The 24,116-nt window shown below is 36.5% G+C and overlaps 2 protein-coding genes across 16 annotated transcripts in view; both read left to right on the top strand.

The window, feature by feature from the left end:
- LOC122888781 (ryanodine receptor 1-like) overlaps nucleotides 1–17,208 on the top strand; it is a 49,630-nt gene extending 32,422 nt beyond the window's left edge. For 5 of the 15 annotated variants that reach the window (XM_044223623.1, XM_044223629.1, XM_044223625.1 and 2 more), the window contains 27 exons: nucleotides 2,130–2,229; nucleotides 2,335–2,414; nucleotides 2,515–2,591; nucleotides 2,707–2,780; nucleotides 3,970–3,987; nucleotides 5,689–5,769; nucleotides 5,890–5,978; nucleotides 6,394–6,522; nucleotides 6,599–6,703; nucleotides 8,173–8,178; nucleotides 11,032–11,113; nucleotides 11,215–12,536; nucleotides 12,813–12,895; nucleotides 13,345–13,504; nucleotides 13,617–13,703; nucleotides 13,904–14,176; nucleotides 14,302–14,432; nucleotides 14,552–14,594; nucleotides 14,672–14,805; nucleotides 14,903–14,963; nucleotides 15,089–15,235; nucleotides 15,318–15,452; nucleotides 15,536–15,692; nucleotides 15,900–15,964; nucleotides 16,047–16,147; nucleotides 16,237–16,288; nucleotides 16,386–17,208. In XM_044223623.1, the coding sequence (XP_044079558.1) occupies nucleotides 2,130–2,229; nucleotides 2,335–2,414; nucleotides 2,515–2,591; nucleotides 2,707–2,780; nucleotides 3,970–3,987; nucleotides 5,689–5,769; nucleotides 5,890–5,978; nucleotides 6,394–6,522; nucleotides 6,599–6,703; nucleotides 8,173–8,178; nucleotides 11,032–11,113; nucleotides 11,215–12,536; nucleotides 12,813–12,895; nucleotides 13,345–13,504; nucleotides 13,617–13,703; nucleotides 13,904–14,176; nucleotides 14,302–14,432; nucleotides 14,552–14,594; nucleotides 14,672–14,805; nucleotides 14,903–14,963; nucleotides 15,089–15,235; nucleotides 15,318–15,452; nucleotides 15,536–15,692; nucleotides 15,900–15,964; nucleotides 16,047–16,147; nucleotides 16,237–16,288; nucleotides 16,386–16,481 (3,888 nt within the window). In that variant the 3' untranslated portion in view covers nucleotides 16,482–17,208. The other 10 variants (XM_044223635.1, XM_044223631.1, XM_044223628.1 and 7 more) reach the window with 6 other exon arrangements.
- Nucleotides 17,209–18,054: 846 nt separating this feature from the next.
- LOC122888788 lies at nucleotides 18,055–23,439 on the top strand. The gene is made up of 5 exons (XM_044223647.1): nucleotides 18,055–18,169; nucleotides 19,219–19,477; nucleotides 20,323–20,356; nucleotides 21,562–21,736; nucleotides 21,866–23,439. The coding sequence occupies exons 1-5, from the start codon at nucleotides 18,127–18,129 to the stop codon at nucleotides 22,207–22,209; spliced, it is 855 nt and encodes a 284-aa protein (XP_044079582.1). The 5' UTR covers nucleotides 18,055–18,126; the 3' UTR covers nucleotides 22,210–23,439.
- The last annotated feature ends 677 nt before the right edge of the window (nucleotides 23,440–24,116 follow it).

Genomic DNA, 24,116 nt, shown 5'->3' with positions numbered 1-24,116 from the left:
AAAAGACTGTACAAAATGCCTTGAGATGATTTTGGATGTGCTATTAAAGGCGATTCAAATTCAAATCTCTACTGAAAATGGTTATGTATGTCATTTAACACAAACCTATTGACTAGTAATGTCATCCCCCCCAGTTTATATAGCTGTCCCGTTTGTCTTTCTCTCTGTCTCTTTCCCCATCGCTCCATGTAATCCCTCTCACCCTCATAACTGAATGCTACTGATCAATGTTCCCTTCCCCCACTCACATAGCGTACTGACAGACTACAGTGAAAGCCAGTATAGAACATGCAACATTAAAAGCTATATATTCATACGCATAGTCATAGTTTTAAAAGTCAATTCACACACATCATATAGTGCATAGTTCATAATCAGCTTTCATTAGATAGTCAGGGACTGCAGTATAAGTTTGAGGTCCAACTGCCTGACACATAGTGGGTAGAGCATGGCCAGGCATATGAGGGTGGGTGGGAGGGGGGTTGGGTGTGGGAAGGGAGGGAGGGACGGAGGCCAGGGGTGGAGGGTTGGGGGTTGTTTTAGGGTCAGGATGTGGGATGCTACAAGTTGATTTGTGATGTGGCTGAACAGAGGAATGTCAATTTATCCTCTGGATTCAGAGATATTCATTTGAGTGCCATTTTCTTTCTATAAATGGCATTTCATTCCCAGTTGGCTCAATACTATGAATAAAGAATTGTGCATTAGCACAAGTAGAGATTAAAGGCCATTTAGAGCCAGAGCAATGTTTTGCTTTAAGAAACGGTTCAAACCATCTCTTAAAGCAAAGGTACACTACTATGAAATACCAAAGAAATATCTCCGATACAGAGGGATTACAGCTCTGGTCCAAAATATCTTATTTGCAGGGCTGCTGCAATAAAGATACTTTGGTAAGCTATATGGTCCCAAATGCTTAGCCAATGGTGCTGTTTCCTGTAGTCTAACGCTTGCTCCAGCCAGCAAACGTGAAGAAGTAGTGTAACAACTCCATGACTAATAAAGTGGGGCGACAGACTGTGTGCAAGAGTCAGACAGGTACTTTAAATGGACAGTAACAACTATACTGCAAATGCTTGTAAAAATAATATTACTGTACATAGAAGAGAAACGAAAATTAGTAACAAGTGGCAGAATATTTTGATATAAAACAAAGGGGAAAAGCATGACATGACATTGATTTCATTAGTGGGTAATTCACAGAACTTACCAATTAATAGATACTTTTTCTTAAAAGATCACTTTATGTATAGATGAGTAATGCTACAGTTATGGACCATTTGAAAAAAAAGGTAAGCTGATTAGACAATAATAAGGTGAAAAGTTAGGGACTTGAGTGAAAAGAGAGTGAATGTGAAATGAAAATGAGAATATGAATGGATAGAATGGACAACTTTTTTAACATTTAAACACCTGGAGCCAGTTGCACCAGCTGTTCATAAGTTCAAACTTAGCTTAGTTCTAGCGTAAGTGTTTACATGACTCGTTTGGATTGAAGAGTAAAAGAGATACAGTAATAATACGGTCAACATATCTGACCTGAAAATTGATAAATGCTACTCAATAATGATGTAACTCTTTGAGATTTTAAATTACTTTTCACAAAAATAACACAACATACCTCAAATTACGAAACATTATGCCAATAACATTTTACTGAATGAGTAAATAATGTCAGTTGGGTGAGCATAATCAGACATTTCCCTCGTTCTAAACTGTATGAATACAACTTTTCTGAAACACATTCTCCCTGTTTGCAGACACAGATAAAACAAAACTTACATTTACAAAAGATCTTTTGCACCTCTAAAACTGTAATTTTTGGAAGTTATGCTAGCTTGTGATGCTACAGTAACTTCCTGTTTACATAGTTCATTGCTCTTGATTGGACAGCAGTATAGATGTTCCTTAGGTTTCTTTAAGTGTTAATGGTGCAATCTGATTTACTAAATTACTAGTTTGAAACTAGCTAGTAGTTGCTAAGAATTTAGGAGGGACTTTATGTGAATATAATAAATAATATGAATATTTCATCAAAATCTGACCTGAAAGAGTCCACTCTATCTATTTAAATTATCTGTGAGAAATATAACAGCACCAAATGCTCATAATGTTTGTGTCCACCACAGGAAAAAGAAATGGAGAAACAAAGGCTCCTGTACCAGCAGTCCAGACTTCATAATCGTGGTGCTGCAGAGATGGTCCTGCAAATGATCAGTGCCTGCAAAGGTAGTCTTGCTCCCTATCTTCCTATCACTGTTTGCCTGGAAACCTGCCTGCACTGTGATTCAGTATACCCTTGCCAAGTTTATGACTTTGTCTTTTTTCATGTAGGTGAGACTGGCCCAATGGTGACTACAACCCTCAAGCTGGGTATATCTATCCTTAACGGCGGAAACAGTGAGGTTCAACGGGTATGTGTTCTGAAAACAAACCCTTTAGATAATGTAATTTTGAATTTGAAGTTACCTTTAAAGGAGCCCTTTTCATCGATTACCCCCTCTTTTTTGTTAGAAAATGTTGGAGTACTTGAAGGATAAGAAGGATGTAGGCTTCTTTTTGAGTGTCCAGGCATTGATGCAGACATGCTGGTCAGTTTTAAATCAATGAACACAATTTTCAACTTTTGAATTGTTAAGTAACTTAGGTGTATTCATTTGAATAGTGGGTAGGGCATATCTAAAAATTGGTTTATGTTCTCTGCAGTGTCCTGGATCTAAATGCCTTTGAGAGGCAGAACAAGGCAGAGGGGCTGGGCATGGTTTCAGAGGAGGGCACTAGTAAGTCTCCATGCTCTACAAACATCACACCGCAGCTATTGTTAAATATTGTCATGTAATAGATTGTCTGCATCGTTTGCAGGCACAGATTACATTGGTGAATACACTTACCTCACCTATCTCATTACACAATAATATACACAATCATCAGCTATGGGATACAAGTGAATATGGCACACATGTGTCTGAATCAGGAATGAAATGCATATACTGTAGACTGCTTTTTCTGTTCCTTGTATGCCACAACAACATTCAAAGCAGATCTGAAAGATCTATAGGAATGATTTGCAGAGACAATTCAACAACTCAAAAATAAGTCAGTTTCAAATTATACCATTATTCATTGTACAACAACTTCCAACTCAGCAGCACAAATAATGACAGCAGCACTCCTAGTGCTGATTTAACTTTGTAAAAATCAAAATCTTGCTTATTTGATATGGTTGGAAAATAGGTTCTACATGTGCAAGATATGTCCAAAAAATCCCAAATAGGTTAATTCTGTGCATCGTAGATTAGAGACAACCTATGCCAAAAACAGGGGATTTTATATTTTTGAGCAACATCATAAACATTTCGGAGGGATAATCATGGAGCAGACAACTCTCTCTTTCCAGTATCAGATTTTACAGTATAGTAAGACCATAGTAAGGATGGTCAAAATGAAAAATCCAAATCAAGAAATGGCTGGTCAAGGGATGTTTTTGTTAGTGACTGTAAATGAGGTATCTGCCTCATCACCATTAACATAGATCAATCAAAATAAGATAATGATTTAATAAATACATTTAAGACATTCTGAGCGTCTATTAATTCATCTTCTTCTAAATGTTTTCCATCTGTCATTTAGTGTACAAATTTGAATTTAATTGAATGATTAGTTTCCTAACATTAAATATGATTAACACTTGGATAACTGTTAAATGATTCAATTTAAGGATTTTTAAGTTTTTTTCCTCAGTATGTCAGTAGTTTGACTTGTTGATTGGGCTTCACCTACTGTTTTACCAACTTTTGTCATCTAATGGAGGTTCATTTGAAATTCTACCTGAATGAATTTGCCATGGAATGTTGTTAATCTCCCCCTCCTCATCTCTTAGTCCTCTACTGTTGTCAACACACTGATCCTCTCTCCCTTCCCCCACGATCACTGCCACCTCTCCCTTGTCCCTCCTTTCATGGTCCTCAGACTTGAACCTAGATCGGGGTAAATCATGTTTCTGTCCATCTGCCTCTCTGCACTCTTATTCCTCTTTCTCTCCCCTGTCCCTCTTGTTCCATCACTTCTTTTTCTAACACTGAATTTCCACCAAGAGAGGATTGGATGCCTCTGTCCATCTTTCATGTTCATAGCTCGTGCCCTTCCTCACGTTTCTTGTTCATTTCAAAAGGCAATGAATGGAATCTGGTCTTTTCTGCTCATGAAAAACTACTAAAACTGTGGGTGAAACCTTCATGAAAAATATTTGTTATGAATAGTTTCACAACTTTAATAACTTTTTAATAAACACATTTTTCAGTTACATCATTTATAGGGAGGCTGTTCTTATCTTGAAATATGGCTACAAACGTTGTAACTGCAGTTAATAATGAATGTGCATCAAGTTTGAAAAGACTTGGCACACACAAATCTATCAGAATATTATTTTTAACACTATTCAAACACAACATTTTTAAAGAATATTCTGGTAGATTTGAGTATACCAACTGTTGAACTTGCTTATAGTTAATTGATAATTAATTTTAAGGATTAAACAATTACATGGCACATCCAAGTACAAGTCTGTTGGAAGTCATAACTCAACTCTGCTCAAACTGTAATTTTGATAAGACTAAAGAATGTGCTCTCCTTTTCTCTGATGTACTATATCATGCGCTGGATTCCCTTCGACATTTGGATGGACAATGCCCCAACCTCTCTGACATTTATCTCTATTGCATTAGAGCAAAGTTGGTGTGTGCTGCATGATTCTGTGTCTGTGTGTGTATTCATTACAGCCACTGGTGGACTGGGATTTTAGAAAGGCAACAAAAAAATCAAGTAATATTGTACATATACAGTATACAGCCCATTTTTGTAGAATATTTCAAAATGGTGCAGTGATTTTATATATGGATTGATACACACTTAAAAATCCTGATTTTCCCATATCTATACAATTTTTGACACTGTTTATTGGGTCTCTGTAAAAAATATTATAAAGAGTACGGTCTAGACCTGCTCTATAGGAAATGTGCAATGAGATAACGTCTGTTATGAATCTGCGCTATATAAATATTGAATTGAAAGTTTATGCATAATTTTAAAAAACGTTTAAAAAAATGTACAGATTGAGCCCACCAGTAAAACTCCAGATGACCAGTTCAAACCTGAACACTGCAATGTTTTAACTTTAATGCTGAGTTTGTACAACAGTGCATTATTATCGTCGGCTTACTTTATACATGTTGTTAATGTGACTGTACCGTATATCTCATATGTTTCTGTGTTCATTTTTCACTGCACTCACTTGTTTTTTTGTTAACTGTACGCATGTGCTGCTGATGCTTCCTGTATGTTGCTTGACATTTGATTTTTTGTCAGACCATTGTCAGACCACAGACATTTGTATTTCTTCTATTAATATTATTTATACAATTTACTGTAACTCATTCTTTAATTTATTGTAAAAAAAAAAAAAGCAACACTCAGTCAGAGGTGGCTATTGAAGTGTCTGTTACTAAAATCCATTGAGAGATGATGGTAAGTTGAGAAATTAATTTTCTTTACGATCCTCACACTGCTTATACTCAAGCAAACTGTTTGAATAATCACCAGTAAGACTTTTTACCACTGTATTTAGTCTGATCTCAACCTGATTTTAGGATGTAATTTAACACTTTCCTTCATTTCATTTTTTTTTTTTAGACGAGAAAGTGATGTCTGATGATGAGTTCACCTGCGACCTCTTCCGTTTCTTGCAGCTGCTTTGTGAGGGTCACAATAATGGTGAGAATGACTCACGTTTCAAATGAGAGTAAAATTAAATTCAAATCAAGTTAAGCATTTCATTAAAGCAAACATTGTCAAACGTTACTACTTTTCAAAATGATCTCTATTTTGCTGCAGATTTTCAGAACTACTTGCGGACACAGACAGGCAGCACAACTACCATCAACATCATCATCTGTACCGTAGATTACCTCCTCCGACTCCAGGTGCAACTTTTAATTTAGCCTAAAGATGGTGCAGTTAATAAAGATTCAAAATGAAAGTTTGAAAGGCCATACTGGGGATTATATTGTCTCAAAAACTAAATATGTAATGGGATGTGTGATGTAGCTGGTTAGTTGGATGTACACATCCAACTTTGCTATGCAACTTTGCCTTCAATCATGGATTTTCAGTTATTTTATAGTTCCCAAAAGTATTTTATTTGGTAGTTCAGATAATCAAGAAAGTCAGATGATCGGGACACTAAAGGTACTCTGTATATAATATTTTAAATTGGTTAAGAAGGGATTTATATGCCAAAAATGCAGATCTTTTACACTGATAAAAATTCTTATTTAAACACAAAGTATTTTTATGGTATTGGAATATTCTTACTTACCTCTAATTTTTTTAATCAAGGAGTCTATCAGTGATTTCTACTGGTATTACTCTGGCAAGGACGTCATTGATGACCCAGGCAAAAAGAATTTCTCCAAAGCTATGACAGTGGCAAAACAGATTTTCAACAGTCTAACTGAATATATTCAGGTAAAATTTGAACAAATCAGGTATTTACACTAGCTGGTTGTTTATTATGTGTGTAACACACAGTTTCTCTCTTCAGGGCCCATGCACAGGCAACCAGCAGTCCCTGGCCCACAGCAGGCTGTGGGATGCTATTGTCGGATTTCTTCATGTCTTTGCCCACATGATGATGAAGCTGGCACAGGTATGCACATACGATTTGATTAATTATAATTTCCAAATGAAAAATATTTATTTGCTGTAAACATGTACCTCAGTGTTGCCTTTCTGTAACTTTATGAGTGAACTGAGCTCCCTGACCTCAAATCTACACTGATCAATATTGATAGAATAGATCTGTTATACAACTTTGGTCTCATGACATATTTTATTTTCAGTGACCATGACAGAAATCAATGGAGACCATGAAAGGCACAATGCTCTTAGAGTCAAGTGTTACCCCATTTGTACATTGGTGCTCATTTTCTGTTTCATTTTGGCTCTCTGTAGTTATCATGAGTATCAAAAATGAGGGTCAACATAGCACTTATTGTGCATTATGTTAGTGGAAGTTCAATAAATCATCCCATAATTGCCAAGACTTCAGGAATGTCTTTCTGTGGATGTTCAGTAGAGTTTACCTCTACTGGGTACATATAACAGCATAAAACATACAATGGCTCCTTACATGTGCATGAAAAAAAACTATGTTGTCACAGGCCTTATAGTAAACATACTTGCAAACCTTTGTTTAATAGGTGACCAGTTCACACTGCATACAATATCCCTGAATATTACATTTAGAGAGAAAAGTCACTTTGGATTTCTTGATTCTATAAGTATTTCAACCATTTATTTGTACCTCCAGTATGGGCTGGTTTTAAAGTGATTCTTTACATGCACATTAATTCTGAATGGATGCCTTTTCATTTTGACATGTCATAGTAAGAAGGTGTAAATAATCTAATGAATGATGACTGAATTCCATTTAGCTGTCCTAGTCTCAGGATCCTGGTATAAAGGATAAAATGCACTTAAAGGTCATTTAACTAATTAACAAACCAACCCGATCGATTTCAGATTATATGGTGCAACTTTATTGCTACAAATGAAAAGTCAAAATACTTTGAGGGAAATCACATGACTTTTCCACTCTATACAGTGCTGCAGTCATTCTCTGTGGATGACTGAGGCTAATGGCACACCTTTATTATTAGCACAGTGTTTTGCATGCCTAACCCTTTAATCATACATTCAGGTTCAGAGCCAAGCCATACTTCATCCCTACGTTCCCAGCTCAGCATACTCTTAACACATATGATGCACCTAACACACAGTTACTTTCCCATGCGCTGTCCTCCTTGACCTGATATTTTCACAAGTATCAGCTGTTCTGTCTTGCAGTCATTTGAAATACTATGGTAAACCAGTGAACAGGGGATATTTTAAATGTGTAATTCCAAAAAGTAAACTCTAATCATAGTACAGTATGTAAAAGATGTGATGTATTATTAAGTGTGTAAATCTATACTAGCCCAAACATTGTTTTACTGTCAAACGAAAGAAGATATTTTTCATACACAAGAGTATTTGAAAATGTAATAATGTTTTAAATTGTTTAACAACTGAATAATTTATGTATTATTTAAACTGTCTTCCACATGGTCAATGCAGGGTAAAGTATGTATCCATTTTATTTATCTATTGATGTGATATTGTGTTTACTAGTCTGTAATTTATTCAATGTTGGTTTCCCTTATCAGGTTGTTTTATACCCACCTGTTTTTAAAGATGAATTAAGAATACTTGATTTGAAATGTCTTAAGTAGAGGTTTGTATATTATGGAAGATCTAAAATGTCGAAATTAAAACAAATCAAACAATGAAATTAAGTTAAATACAATACACATTGTTATTTGTATTTTCTTTTTATGTAAGCATTAATGTGTCATAATTAAATGAAAAACAAATGTAAAAGGACAGTTATTTAGCTTTTGTCTTTAACAACTGTTGTTTTTCACTGTGACATGACTTTTCCATGTCATATTAAGCTCAAATTACAACACAGGAAACAAAGTGAGAAGGTGTATTGCATTTCAGTGTTGTCCAGCAAAGGGCATGTTAAACCTGCCAATACTAAATGCAAACTGCTGTCCTTAGGTTTCAAGAAGAGATGCAAGGGAGCTTTTGTTTTAAAAAAAGTCATGTCACAATGAAAATCAGTTTATTCAGTTAGTAAAGGACAATGCTAAATAATGGTCCTTTTAACATGTGTTTCTCATTTAATTGTGACACACTAAATGCATACATAAATAGGAAAAATACATATAACAATGTGGATTGTATTTTACTTTATTTCTTTGATTGATTTATTTTAATTTAGACATCTTAAATATTCCACAGTAAAATAGGAGTATGTTTTTGTAATACTAAACTCAATATCTTACAAACAAACCTGAGCACAAGGTAGAAGGTGAGCTTTAAAAGACAGATACTTCAGCACCTTGCTGAGTCATCGTGAAGTCAAAACAATCATACCCCATGTCATGTCAACCAAGACAAAGCTTTTTCAAGTCATTTGATTAAATACACACTTAGAAAATGACTGATATTTGTGAGAAATCTTGTTGAAAGGCTTACTTTAGCTATATGAAATCATTTTTGAAAAGTCACTAAGATAACTGGATTTGCAACCCGAACTTATGTTCCATTTTTTCCATTAAGTAAAAACGTAAGGCAATAATGGAAAAACCTCTCAGAACTTTTATATACCACTCAGGTCATTAAACCACATATTTGACCTTTTTTAGTATATTTTGGAATGTGTTTTTCTCCCTGAAACTAGTTCTTTCAATATGACCACCAATTACTTATTTGACCTTATAGCCAGAATCTGTCTTGATGTTGAATTTTATTTTTGATGGCTTTTCAAAGAGTATTAAACTGAGGTTCAGCATTTTTAAAAATCAGGTAGACATCCACTTGTGTGTCATAAATCAGACAGAAATAAGAAAATAATGTATTCTGTGAGACCTAAACCTTTCCCCACTCTGCAGTTACACATTACTGTAGCTAACTCCCAAGGCACACCAAGTTACTGTATAATTCTAGTACAAATGTCAAATCAAAATGGAGAAATTATCACACACGAACACATCCTAAGAGAATACTTGGATGAAGGTATGATCACAGTAAAATCTTGAGGCACGCCTGCCTATGTATGCTATACCACATTAGGCCACAAGAATAACATATTGAACATATATTTCCAGACACAGTAGTATTCTCCTTATTACAAAGCATTTTGCCTTGTTAAGCAATTATGGGTACTATGTACAACACCAGGAATTTTAAAACCAACAATATTATAATTAACAACAAACATTGTTTTTGCTGAATCAATTAATTCATAACAAAGAAGCAGGTGACTACAAAACTTCCTGAGAGTGGGACCGACTTTTAACCTCCACTGTTGAAGTACACACTTTAATATGAGATTATTTGGTGTTGGAATATACATTTTAATGTGACATCCACTTTGTGTGCACACATTTAACAGGGGTTACAATTCTGTTGCCATTTTCATTCACTAATAATTAACCTGAAGGAATATGCCTTTCATTTGTATTATGTTGCTTTGTGGCTTCTGTGTTGCTTTGGTTATAACACTATTTAAGCATTGATATAACATTAGTATATAATATAACATTAGTATTATTTGTATAGTGTATATATTTGAACATGTATTTCATGTAATTCAATTCATCTTCCAATTGAAATTCTGTTACGGTTCATAGCAATCCATGGCATATTTAGGATGAGGCTATGTATGACCAAACACAAACCATATGAAGAGAATAAGATCAGGTCAGTGGCATCAAAAAAGTTCCTGTTTCTCTGGATGAAGGATTAAAGAATTAAATAATGAATTAGCAGGTGGTGCAGTGTTTGTTTACAATATTTTCGTTGCACAGGCGGAGACAACAGTGTTGCACATGTAATCTTTATTGATGTCCCAAGATGTCCGTTTGTGTCATAAAAGTTTCAGCTATTAAATCTAATGCTCATTTAATTACTATTTAGATAGACTTAGCTGACATTTAACTTTTGTTTACATATACAGAAATATAGAAATAATAATATGAGAATTATTAAGTAATTAACAAATGCGTTGAAACCTGAATTTATGTAAAGCTGGAGGAGACATTCAAGTTTTTCTAATCCATTTTTACAAATTCTCTCAGCATGAGGTTATTTAACTTCTTTTTGCAGCACCCTCTTTGTTGTGAATGTGAGTGTATGCAACACACATTATCTTGAATGTACACCTCCTATCATAACAAGTAATTGGATTACTATATGTTGAAATAATTTTGTGTGATAATTCTTGACACTTTTGACTTGTGTTTTCCACTTCACCAATGACTATTGCATCTCTATAAATCTATGTAAACCCCTTATATTTTATATTTTAAATGATATAAGATCTGTTGTCATTACTGTAAGATCTTGTGCATCTTTTTATGGTCACAGGACTCAAGCCAGATCGGTCTGCTGAAGGAGCTTCTTGACCTGCAGAAAGACATGGTTGTTATGTTGCTCTCGCTATTAGAGGGTAAAAGTGTTTTCATCTGTTGTTTAGTTTTCAAAATGTTTCATCTCTTTCCATCTTGTCCTTTTCAAACCTCTGTTTGAATTTTACTCTGTATTATTCAGGAAACGTGGTAAATGGTACAATTGCCCGCCAGATGGTAGACATGTTGGTAGAGTCCTCCAGCAACGTGGAGATGATCCTGAAGTTCTTTGACATGTTCCTCAAACTGAAAGACATTGTGGCTTCGGATGCTTTCCGTGATTACGTCACAGACCCCCGAGGGCTGATTTCCAAGAAGGACTTCCAGAAGGCCATGGACAGTCAGAAACAGTATTCCCCTTCTGAGATCCAGTTTCTTTTGTCCTGCTCAGAAGCAGATGAGAATGACATGATCCACTATGAGGAGTTTGCCAATCGCTTCCAGGAACCTGCCAAGGACATCGGGTTCAACATCGCAGTGCTACTCACCAACCTGTCTGAGCACGTCCCCCATGACACCAGGCTACAGAACTTCCTAGAACAAGCAGAGAGTGTACTGAACTACTTCCGCCCCTTCCTGGGCCGTATTGAAATAATGGGCGCCAGCAGAAAGATTGAGCGCATCTACTTTGAAATCAGTGAAGTAAACCGCAAACAGTGGGAGATGCCCCAGGTCAGAGAGTCCAAACGACAGTTTATCTTTGATGTTGTCAATGAGGGTGGTGAATCAGAGAAGATGGAAATGTTTGTCAACTTCTGTGAGGACACCATCTTTGAGATGAATATAGCCTCACAAATTTCAGAGCAGGAGGAAGAGGAAAAGGGGGAAGAAGATGACGAAGGAGATGAAGTTGGAGGTGAGGGAGGACCAGGAGGGGGGGCAAGTGGAGGAGGTGATGAGGATAGTAATGGAGAGGAAGGGCAGCCTGAATCAAGCTCTGCCTTTGCAGACTTCATAAACAGCATGTTATGCTTCCTCAGCATTTTCACCTTCCGTAATCTTCGCAGACAGTATCGCAGAGTGAGAAAGATGAGCATCAAGGAGATTGTAGTGGCTTTGTCCACTTTTTTCTGGACCATCCTAATGAGTATACTACACTTCATTTACAATGTGTGCAAAGGCTTCTTTATGATCATCTGGCAAACACTGTTTGGAGGTGGCTTAGTGGAGGGAGCTAAAAATATCACTGTGACTGAGATTCTAGCAAGCATGCCAGACCCCACGCAGGATGATGTGCATGGAGATGGACCAGGGGAGCCAAGGACAGGGGAAGAACAAGACACTGGAGGTGTAATGGACACTGGAGAGACTGGGAGTGGAGAGGAGGAAGAAGAGGATACCCAGGAAAAAGAGGGTGGGAGGATACCAGGTATTGATGCTCCAGGTGGACTTGGAGACATGGGTGTAGAGTCACCTGTTGAACCTCCAACTCCTGAAGGAACTCCCATAACAAAGAGGAAAATGGTGAGGTTTTTGCACCTTAGGTGAATAAAATGTTATATATTAGCTAATTCTTTGGGTGGCTATTAATCCAGTTCCTCAGTGGTTGGATATCTAGTTTTAAATGTACACTACTATTGACAGACATCTCCCAAAAATTAAGACAGAAAAAGAAAAAGATCAAATCTTGTACAGTATAGTTGTTAAACTAAAAGAAAGAATGTTTTTAAAAAATAAAATAAAAAGGGAAGGCTAAAGAGTGGCTGGCTATTGTGTGTGTTTGTGTTTATTTTGTTACAGCCACCAGAAGAGACTGATGCAAGCCAGAAACCACCTGAACCTGTTCCTGTAGAGGAACCTCCTCCAGAGCCTGAAAAGGCTGAGTAAGAGTCTTGAGCTATTTTCTTGTCTACATTTACTTGCTCTCAACATATCTTCTCTCTGTCACGGTTCTAGATAACAGACTAGACTTTTTAGCCAAGACTGTAGATAAGAATATTTTACTCAAACAATTTGGGATGGTTTGATGTTTGTGTTCTGAATTCACAGCTTTGGTACATGCCTTGGATCATTTTCATGCAGCAATTTCTTGTGCTAACTGCTAAAATACTGCACCATCAACATTACTACCAGCATATAATGTACAATACACTTGTAGTAGTATGACTATACAGGGTAGAATTGGGCCTCTCTGTAGGGGATGTGAGAGACATAGGCAGACTGATGGCAAAAAGGTTTGCACATCTGCAGCAGTGACAGCCCTAGTGTGTGATGATTTGATTTTGATAAAATATAGAAATGAAACAATAACCCTACTGTGTTTGGTTGTCAGTGTTGAAATTGGAGAGAAAGCAGAGAAAGAATCCCAGAGCAAGGAGGAAGAAAAGCCAGAAGAACCAAAGAAATCTGCGAAAAAAAAAGAAAAGAAGCCAAAAAGGGAAGGAGGTTTTCAAATCTGGACTGAGCTGGAAACCCAAAGAAATAAATTTATGGTGACACATTTGCTAGTATTTGTTTCAGAATTGATTTGCTAGCATAATTTCAATGTCACTCTGCACTTACCGACTCACTAATCAGCTGAAAATATTCATCTCCCTTTTGTAGAACTACCTCTCCAGAAACTTCTACAACCTGCGTTTTCTGGCTCTGTTCCTCGCATTTGCCCTGAACTTCATTCTGCTGTTCTATAAGGTAAAAAGATCATTTTGTATATGAATGATTACATTGTACTCAACTACTCAATAATACACTCTCACTAGTGTTACATGCTTGTATTAAAGGAAATACCCATAATTAAGTACTCTTTTTTTTTTTTTTGTCTGTGAGGTTCAGTCAAAGAAAGTTCCGCTGTGCCAAGCTGTCTTGTCTCCACATTGTTCTGTTTTGTTTAGGTGTCTGACACCCCGCCTGAGGGAGAGGACATGGAAGGATCTAGACTGTCGGAGGGAAGCGGGCTGTTCGAAGGCTCTGGGTTGTTTGAAGGCTCAGGGGAAGAGGCTGAGGGATCTGGAATGAATGAAGGAGGAGATGAGGACGAGGAAGACGTCCCAATGTATTTCTATTTAGAGGAGAGCACTGGCTACATGCAGCCCACATTGGCCTTCCTTGCCGCCTTGCACACAGTCATCTCATTCATCTGTATCATTGGCTACAACTGCCTCAAGGTATGATTGACAGATTTTTGAAAAACTGTTGTTTTGCACTATGAACCATGTTCTGCCTTATACCAGAAAATGATTCCAAAAACTTGCATACCTCATTTAAACAGCATTTGCAATTGTTTTGTCAGATTCCACTGGTGATCTTTAAAAGGGAGAAAGAACTTGCAAGAAAGCTGGAGTTTGACGGCCTCTACATCACTGAGCAGCCTGAGGATGATGACATTAAGGGCCAGTGGGACCGACTCGTTCTGAATACACCGTATGTATATCATGCTTCTTAATAGTGTCAAGATTAAGTAGGCACACGGTAAAACCATTTCAAATAACAACAGGTTTTTTTCTTAATTTAATTAATCAGTTATGTCCCTTTTTTCAAAGCTCCTTCCCAAACAACTATTGGGATAAATTTGTCAAACGAAAGGTGAGTTGTTCGATTTTGGTGGTTTTAAAATGGGCTCTGTAGAGCATGTTCATGTGTAATGTAATGTCTGTGGCCAGGTTCTGGATAAGTACGGAGACATTTATGGCAGAGAAAGAATCGCTGAACTCCTGGGTGTTGATTTAGCCTCCCTGGATGTGAGTCAACAACATGAGAAGAAACAGGAGGGACCAGACAACTCTGTGTTTGCATGGTATAGTACATATTTAACTAACAAAGATTAGATATTGTTCTTCAAAATTCAAACTAATAATTTAAAATAGATATCAACCAATATTGTATCTTTTTAGGATGACCCCCATTGACATCAAGTACCAGATCTGGAAATTTGGCGTTGTGTTCACAGACGGTGTAAGCAAACCCATATTTACTTGTATATTGCACAATACATTATACTATACAGTACTATACTATTTTATATGAACATGACCTTTTCTCTAAGAACTGAAATAACCTTCCTTGTTATCTCTTTGTAGACTTTCCTATATCTCTGTTGGTACACGATAATGTCTTTGCTCGGCCATTACAACAACTTCTTCTTCGCCTGCCACTTGCTGGATATTGCCATGGGTGTCAAGACTCTGCGCACTATCCTGTCCTCAGTCACACACAATGGCAAACAGGCAAGTGCCGAAGAAACTCAATAGTATGAATTTTGCTTCAGTTTGAGTGTACTAACGCCTGTTTCCTTCTTCTTTCTGCTAGCTCATGATGACAGTGGGCTTGTTGGCTGTGGTGGTGTACCTTTACACTGTAGTTGCCTTCAATTTCTTCCGCAAGTTTTACAACAAGAGTGAGGATGAAGATGAACCAGATATGAAATGTGACGACATGATGACTGTAAGTTACAGTTGATATAAAAATGTGCACTTTGATACATTCATGTCTCCACCACTTAACCAAATGATTTCTTTAATTTACAGTGTTACCTGTTCCACATGTACGTGGGTGTGCGTGCTGGTGGAGGCATTGGAGATGAGATCGAGGATCCTGCTGGAGATGAATACGAGCTTTATCGAGTGGTCTTCGATATAACGTTCTTCTTCTTTGTCATTGTCATTCTGCTGGCCATTATTCAGGGTAAAGACAGTGCTGGCCTGGAAGACACTTTTCAAATGTCATGTCATGTCCTTGGGTACTAACATTGGAGTGAACTTACAAGTAAGAAAAAAAGGAACTTTTGGGGACTTACTTGAAACTGTTGATATAGGAAAGGGATTTTAAGGTATGTTTGGGACAGATTTTAAAAACACCTCTAATTATAATGTTACTGTACAAATGCTCTAGGTCTGATCATTGATGCCTTTGGAGAACTCCGAGACCAACAAGAGCAGGTCAAGGAAGACATGGAGGTACAGTATAATATATTAAGTTGACACTTGTACCTAATGTATGCACAACGGGACTTTAATCCTCATCACTTTTTTTGTGCAGACAAAATGCTTCATATGTGGCATTGGAAGTGACTACTTTGATACAACACCACACGGGTTTGAGACCCACACTTTAGATGAGCACAACCTGGCCAATTACATGTGAGTGTACCTCCACTGTGTTACTGTGTGTGTATGCATGTATGTGTGCATGTACAAATGAGAAGATATAACATGTGAGTCCTTTTCAGGTTCTTCTTAATGTACCTTATCAACAAAGATGAGACAGAGCACACTGGGCAGGTCAGTCTGAATTGTTTTATTACAGTTTTTTAATTGTTGTTTTATTCCCACTGATAACACAGAGTCTGCTGTGTTCTCCTTACATCCTCTGTTTTAGGAGTCGTATGTGTGGAAGATGTACCAGGAGCGTTGCTGGGACTTCTTCCCTGCTGGAGACTGTTTTAGAAAGCAATATGAGGATCAACTTTCTTAGCCAACAAGTACTTTACACATACAGAGGGAAAATGAAAACTATTGAACTGCTACTTTTGTTCATCATTCCTGACAAAATTTCACAACAAATTGATTTTGTCATGAAAAATGTTTTTCTTGAACTATTAGCAACATGAACATTAAAAGAAACTTTGGTAACTTCCAAGCAAAGCAATTTTCATTGCAAAAACATCATCTTTAGCAGATGGCAAGAAATTGCAGTGTCCTTGAAGTGGCTGGCAAGAAACTGTCAGAAAAGAAAGATACTTTTTATATGCAAATGGTATTCACGCCAAGTTTAGTCATTTATTTAAACATATGTCAAATTGCTTAAAAATGTTGCCTCATTCACCAATTTAGGGACATTATGGGTTTCCATAAATTAGTTTTCTTTTGTTGTCCATTGAGAAGGAGAGGATAAAACCACTGTTTATGTGAGAATGTAATAAAATGCCTAAGCAGTAACACAAGTTGCATCAACAAGCACACGTAACAGAATGTAGTTAGCTAGAAAGTTAGCTTTACACTTTGCCTTTCTGTTTTTATATGTAATCAATAGTTTTCTTCAAATTCATCATATATTTCTTTTGTGATTCTTATGTCAGTTTCACTTTAGCATATTTATGTCTCAGTGAGTGTTTTTCTCCTATGTTTAGTTTTCTTCAGATACTGTAGCATAAATATATATTTGAATTTAAATTATTTTATTTATTGTTTTTCAAGACAATTTAAAGTCTGAGATGATGAATAAATTCTGTATAAGAATGTGACATTGATTTGATCTTGTACTCATTAGCATCATACTATATGTATAATGTATTTATGTGCTCAGTAGTGATGTGATATACAGTGTCCTGTCTGTCAATCCTTAAATGTGGGTCCTAATTTGCATTATTTAGAGTATGGATTCAATTATGGTTCAATAAATATATACTACTAAATAAAGTGGTAATCAAAAGGTATTTAAATTAAATTGTCAGTTGGCACTTTTGCACAGAAGGTTATCTACAGTTGAGCTACATTTACAACCCTGGTATGTTTTAACAAATCTGCAATTTTTACAATTAATGTATTTTCTCTTCAATAAATGTTTATGTTAATAGTACTCAATATTGTAGTCTGACTGGATAACAGCTAGCTAAATGTGCAGGATTACAGATGACAAGACAATAAATTGCACAGGAAAGGACTCAACATGACCTAATCTAAATGCAGCCATTTCATCGTCTTTTCATAACTGCTGTGGAACTATTGAAAGATAAATTAGAGCGAAAAAAAATAAAGGTGCATATTGGGGCCATAGTGATGTTCTGGCTACTGTTGACAGTGTTCACAGTGATGGATTGATCAAAATTACTTTTAATTCTGTGTATGTAAAACTGAATTGATTTTAAAGAGAAATATTTAAATTAAAAAAAAACTGTTGAATCATGCTGATAAGTCATTTTACACAGTAACTCTGGACACACTACAACAGTTTGTGTATAACATCTCATCACAGCCCATTTTGGCCCAGTGGAACATCCCTGCTGAATGGGGATTAAGGCTGAGCATTAAAACTCACATTGAGCCTCGTGCTTTTCACCCATCCTGTCCTCAAACATTTCTCTCTGAGCCTGTGAGACTGGGATACATCGACCGTTAACATGAACGTCTCGGGGATCCACCATGGGATGCTCAGGATGTATGGTGAGTGATGATCCTCATCTTCACTGAGCAATCATCATTACAGCTGCGGTGACAAAAAATATTGCCTCTCTTATAACAAGCTATAGGATAGTTTTGCAGTTCTCAGTAGATTTTATAGTAATTTTCAAATTAGATGTCTGTTCACTATCACACTTAATCACCTAAAATTGCTGACCTTGTTTATATTGCCCTGTTAGAATAAAAACATTGAGCATCATGGAGGTGTGATTATGTTGAATAATTGCTCAGTAGGATGATAAATGTATTTTGTGTTTGCTCAAACTCATTAGAGCTTTGTTCCTAAAATGACACATTACAACATGTTATAATATTATTAATAGAGTTAGCAATGCTCTTAAAACCTAGTATGGTTTTGAGAAAAGAATCTTAATGATTTTCTCCTCTAAATCATCCATTATCAGGATTTTTTTTAAAACTGAATGATATTTTTTCCAAAATAAATATAGAGCATTATGAAATGGTTTGCACTTAATAACCACAGCTGTGTGGCAAACCATGATAAAAACATAATCTCAAAATGTAGCTGAAAATACACTAAAAAGATTAGTATAGCGGACTAAATCTCAGTTGCTCTTGTTTCTCTTGCTCTTTTTTCACCAGCTCTTGCTATTGTAATTCTGTTATGTGCTTTAATATAGTGTGTCCATGTGTTTTTTACTATATGTACTGTATAGAGAATGAGTAAATCCAGATGTGTGTGTGTGATTATGTTAGATCTAGACAGATGTACACACTGGTCAACATTGTCTGATTGGTTAAGCACCACATCCACAGCCCCTTGATCCTCCAACTATCTGACTGCCTATAATCTGTGGGGATGATAGAACCGAGTGTTCGTGCTTTAATCCATCTGTACACTGCTCCTACTGCTATCATGATAAACTGTGATCATGCTTAATATTGTCAACAAGCTTTTGGTGTTGGGTTATTATGATTAGAAATGTTTATCACAGCATCATTTCTCCAACAAGTACCATTGACTATTCAGTACTATTGTCTGTTATTTCCAACCTGCTTCTCTTATCCAGGTGGATTTATTTTCAAACAGTGGAAGAAGAGGTTTCTGTTCCTAACAGCTGAGGGCAGTCTCCTTGTGTGCCATGATGCATCATCTCCCCCTGACCAGCTTGTACTATTGCAGAGCAGTTGTGAGGCAATTGTGGAAGGCAAGGAGATACTAGATCTGCCTAAGTTACCCTCTGGTGGATGCAGGGATTGCTGCTTTGCTCTGATCCTCCCTCAGAATAAATACCTGCTGCTGCTGGCTGAAACTCCTGCAGACTGCAGGTCTGGTGGTCACTGTGCTTTCTCTACTGATTATTTTGCTTTGTTCCAATATACTGTCAACATCTTGGATTCAACTAAAGTTTGTGGTGCAATTTCTCAAATTTACCACTAGTTAGTCAGGGGAATAGTTCCAGTATTTTGAGAAACGCGCTTTTTCACATTTTGCCAAGAGTTAGATGAGAAGACTGATACCACTCTCGTGTCTGGTAGTCTGGAAACAGGGTGAAACAGCTTAGCCGGGTTACACCGAAGTGTAAAAACGACAAGAGGAGAGTATGGGAAGTCACTGGTTCCAGCCAAAAATAGTCTGGCACATAGCCTCCGTAAAACTGCAACTTGTAGTTTTTACTTTTCTGTTTTTGTACAGAATAAAAAAAAGATACATTGTGTTAATTAGTGAGCTTTAGAGGTGCTGGTGGTGATTTTTTAACCTTTTGACAGAGCCAGACTAGACTTCATTTTTAACGGGACAAATATGAGAGTGGCACCAATCTTCTCATCTAACTCTCGCAAGAATGCTAAAAAGTGTAGGTTATTTCCCAAAATGTTGAACTATTTCTTTTATTTAATCACATAAAGCCCATCTACTCCCCCACTCCTCTATTTACGTATTTGACAAGAAAAAAAAGCCCAATCCCAGATTTTAATTTTTTCATTTCTGCTTACCTTCGTCTTACAACAATACCCAGTATTGTGTAGCAGAAAGTGTGCTAGCCTGAGAGGCACAAATACAGCACATTCCATCCTGCAACCTACAAAGTTATTTCATTGGTATGTACTTTAATTGATGTACTGATGGATGTATGATTTGTATGGAGGTAATAATATTTTTTATCACTTTTTAGTCAATGGCTGAATATGCTGAGAAAAGTGAAAAAGGTGAGTTATTAAGACCTACTGTATTTGTTGAGGTAATTGTTTTGGAAGAGTTTATAGACATGCTAAAGGATCTGTGAGGATGTACTTAGACACAGTGGTGCTTTAAGCTAAATGCTAACATCAGCATTACAACATGCCTGACAATGCTAACATGCTGATGTTAAGCAGGTATAATGTTCATCATGTTCACCATCTTAGTTTCGTGTGTTAGCATGCTAACTTGCTAATTAGCACTAAACACAAAGTACAGGTAGTTTTGCTGGTATTTGGTCATAAACTAAAGTATTGGACAAACTGAAGGGTGTAGAAGAAAAAAATATAACTAGAATAGAAAATAATATTTTTCAGAAGATACAGATGGTTATGATGAGCATTTCACTGTGTAGCAGAGAAAGAGTTCACAGCAGTCATGTGAACTCTTCTGCAGATCGTCTTTCAGAGAAGGTTTTTTTTTTTTTTTACATTACTTACAGTGGTAGCCTAAAACAATAGGTTGTGGGCTGGGCTAATCAAGAGGTCTGAGCATACCTGCCAACACTCCTGGGTTCCTGGGTTTCTTGTATTTCAAGGCCGTCTACCAACACCCTACCGTTTTGTTGTTTCTCCCGGGAAACTCAATTTACATGGCCCTCAAACTTTATTATGAATACAGGGATCCAAGTTTTGGATGTTTGTCTGACGTCACCCAAATTGCCAGATCGTCTATGAAACACAATCTGCACACACAATCCACACACTACATACAATTTCAACCCATCTGTCACCGCAACCTGGCAACCCACAACCCGATCCAAGGGGTGTGTGCGCAGCTGCTCTCTGTGCAGGCAGACAGGCCACCTTAGAATCTAAATACACCAATACAAATCTAAATTTAAGCAGAGTTGGACTGCAAAGTTTAACTAACAGCACCCCCCCCCCCCCGAACCAAATTTCATCGCAATACATCCAATAATTGTTGAGACATTTTACTCAAAACCACAAATGTGAACCACATGGTGGCACTAGAGGGAAAGTCGGGGGATCATTAGGTTACATCATGTGGGAACCATGAAGGTCTGTACAAAACCTTGTTCCAATACATCTTGTAAATGTTGAACAGAGAATATATTTATCATTTAGAGATTTCTTAGTCTTTTAATCAATCACTGTAATTCTTAGCAAACCCATATTTTTCCTTAAGAGAACTCGTATTTTATTTTCTACAGAGTCTCTCATCACCTCTCAATCCTTGTAAGCGACATTATGTGCCACCACCACGCATTACTCTCCAAGATCTGGTGCCTGAGCAAATCCTGGACAAAGATCCACCAACTCCACCAGTCAGCGACACAGAGGCATCCTCCCCCGGACCCATGACCTGTGCTTCCCCAAGGGAGAAAGGTGAGTTTAGGGTGTGTGCTCAGGGTAAACAGTTAAACAGTTTGCTCTGTGAGCTGCACATGTTTGACTTGTGTTAATGACATGTCAAAAAATTATGTTTGTTTTTTCCCCAACCTCTTAATCCAACAGGCAGGAATTCTCCACGTTCAAAGTATTACAAAGGAGGTGCACATTCAGTAGGGTGTCTGCGTCATGGCACTATCAGTAATGCCCAAGCAGTGAGGGCGGTTTATCTGCTGATGGGAGGGGCTGCTGCTTCCTCTGCAATGGGTTACCTCGGTGCATGCTCGCTCTCTAATCTGGAAGCCAAAGCTCCTGACCTGCCACTTGACACAGATTTCTCTGGCATGGGACCAGCAGGAGCGTACCACACCGGTGGCCCCGCACTCGACTCCCCTCACTTTAACAGCTTTGACTTTGAAGTGGCAGACTCTGATTTTGATGCTTTTGATTGTGGTGGATTTACTTTTTAATTATGTGCTGCTTGGAAGCTATGATCAGCTTTAATGATGCTGAAAACTTACTTCATTTTCATCATGATTTGTCAAAATAACAGAATTATATGAAGGCCTCCAAATCAAGATGCTTTTTGAGGAAAAAAAGTTGTTCAGTCAATTCAGTCAATACTTCAAATCTGCAATAATTGATTCTTTGGCCCTGGGAGGCAGCGGAACACAACATTGACATATATCCTCACCTTTTAAGCTGACATAGCAAGCTTGGGTCGCGCTTTATTTTACTGTACACTAATAAGACGTAATAAGCCGTACTTTGTATTAAATTAGACAGAAACTAGAAATAATATGTTCTTTATTAACAGTAAACAAACACAGTTATACCCTAATTAGACACCATACACCTAAATTATGCTGTAATTAGAAACCGCATATAATGTTGTATTAGACCCAAAAGATACTAAACTTAGACACTATTGTACCAAAATATACTATAATTAAAAACCAAATAGACAACGCATCCCCCTGCATTGTTTTAATGCAGGGCTGTTTTTGGTCTGAATCCCTGCTAAGGGTGTGACATATTCAATACTTGAGAACATTTCTTTTAAATTACATATTAATATTTTGTAACATTTGATTACATTTGACGCTACAGTGTGACCACCAGTATAACTTTTTAGTAACAAGGCAAAGTAAAAAGTTGAATTCTTTAGTATATACTGTAACACCTATGTTGTGATATGGACACTGTGATAATTATGTGCTTATTGCCCACCCCTTGTATGTGCATTATCAACACTATCAGTGATTGTGAATGTGATAAGAATTTGTGAGAATGCATAATATGCTATGTGTTTTAAACTGACACAAGTCATGAATGGAACATATATGTTAACTATGCCATGGGTACTGTATATAGAGATTTGCAACATGACACACTTGTGTACCATTTCTACATAATGTTGTAGGAGCATTATGCTTATTTTATAACCTTGAATGGATTAAAATAGATCTGCATCAGATTTTTCATTTAGTTACAGTTACGACCTTTGACTGTGGAGAAATTAGCTTGCTATAGCACTCTGCATCATCTCAGCATCATCAACTTGTGTGCATGTACTGTGTTTCTTTCAAATATCCAGCTGATACTGATCTTTATACCTATGTTAGGTTAAAAGCAAATGTATTTTATGTCTATTTGAGCCCATTTAACTAAATAATAATAATAAAACTGAAGTGAAAATCTGTCAATTTTACTTGCTTTTCTTCATACTTTTTCATATATTCTCAAACATAAATCAGTTACTAATAACCTAGACTACTTTCATACTTATACTATACTTACTGGTACTGTACATACCTATTCTACTGCACTGGCTCCATCTGCTTACATACGTGGTTACTTACTGTTTACAACCTGTTTACATCTCAGCATATATATATATCTTAGCATATAAATATATATATTTATTACTACATGTTTATACCTGTACACATCACAGTGTGTGTATAGTAAAATATTCAAATATTAAGCTATTTCAGTTTAAGTTGTCCTGCTTCACAACAGAGAGAATAAATGTAAATGGATAAAAGTGATGGTTATCAAAGAACTTACATTGAACCACCTGTATGTATGGAATCACAGGAGTGCCATAAAGAATAATAAATCTGTAAAAGAATAAGAAAATAAATGTAGAACTATAAAGAGAAATAAATAAAAGAATAAATAAGTAAATAAAATAATTTTGAAATATAAAGAGAAATAAATAAAAGAATATATAAATGTGGAAATATAATGACAAATAACAAAATCTAAAAGAATAATAAGCATTTTCATATATAATTGTTAATTTATTTCTGTATATATTCTCTATTTTGTCTGTATGTTTTTATTTATTTATTTTTATATAATGTCATTTATT

Source organism: Siniperca chuatsi, linkage group LG14, assembly GCF_020085105.1.
Source record: "Siniperca chuatsi isolate FFG_IHB_CAS linkage group LG14, ASM2008510v1, whole genome shotgun sequence".
Classification (NCBI taxonomy): domain Eukaryota; kingdom Metazoa; phylum Chordata; class Actinopteri; order Centrarchiformes; family Sinipercidae; genus Siniperca; species Siniperca chuatsi.
This window is presented reverse-complemented; position numbering and strand designations above follow the sequence as displayed.

Bases quoted from the DNA above. Each gene is read 5' to 3' on its own strand.
- LOC122888788 (XM_044223647.1), top strand. From the start codon at position 18,127: ATGAACGTCTCGGGGATCCACCATGGGATGCTCAGGATGTATG. The intron at 19,478-20,322 runs GTCTGGTGGTCA...ATCACTTTTTAG, and splicing joins GAAACTCCTGCAGACTGCAG to TCAATGGCTGAATATGCTGA. The intron at 21,737-21,865 runs GTGAGTTTAGGG...TTAATCCAACAG, and splicing joins TGCTTCCCCAAGGGAGAAAG to GCAGGAATTCTCCACGTTCA.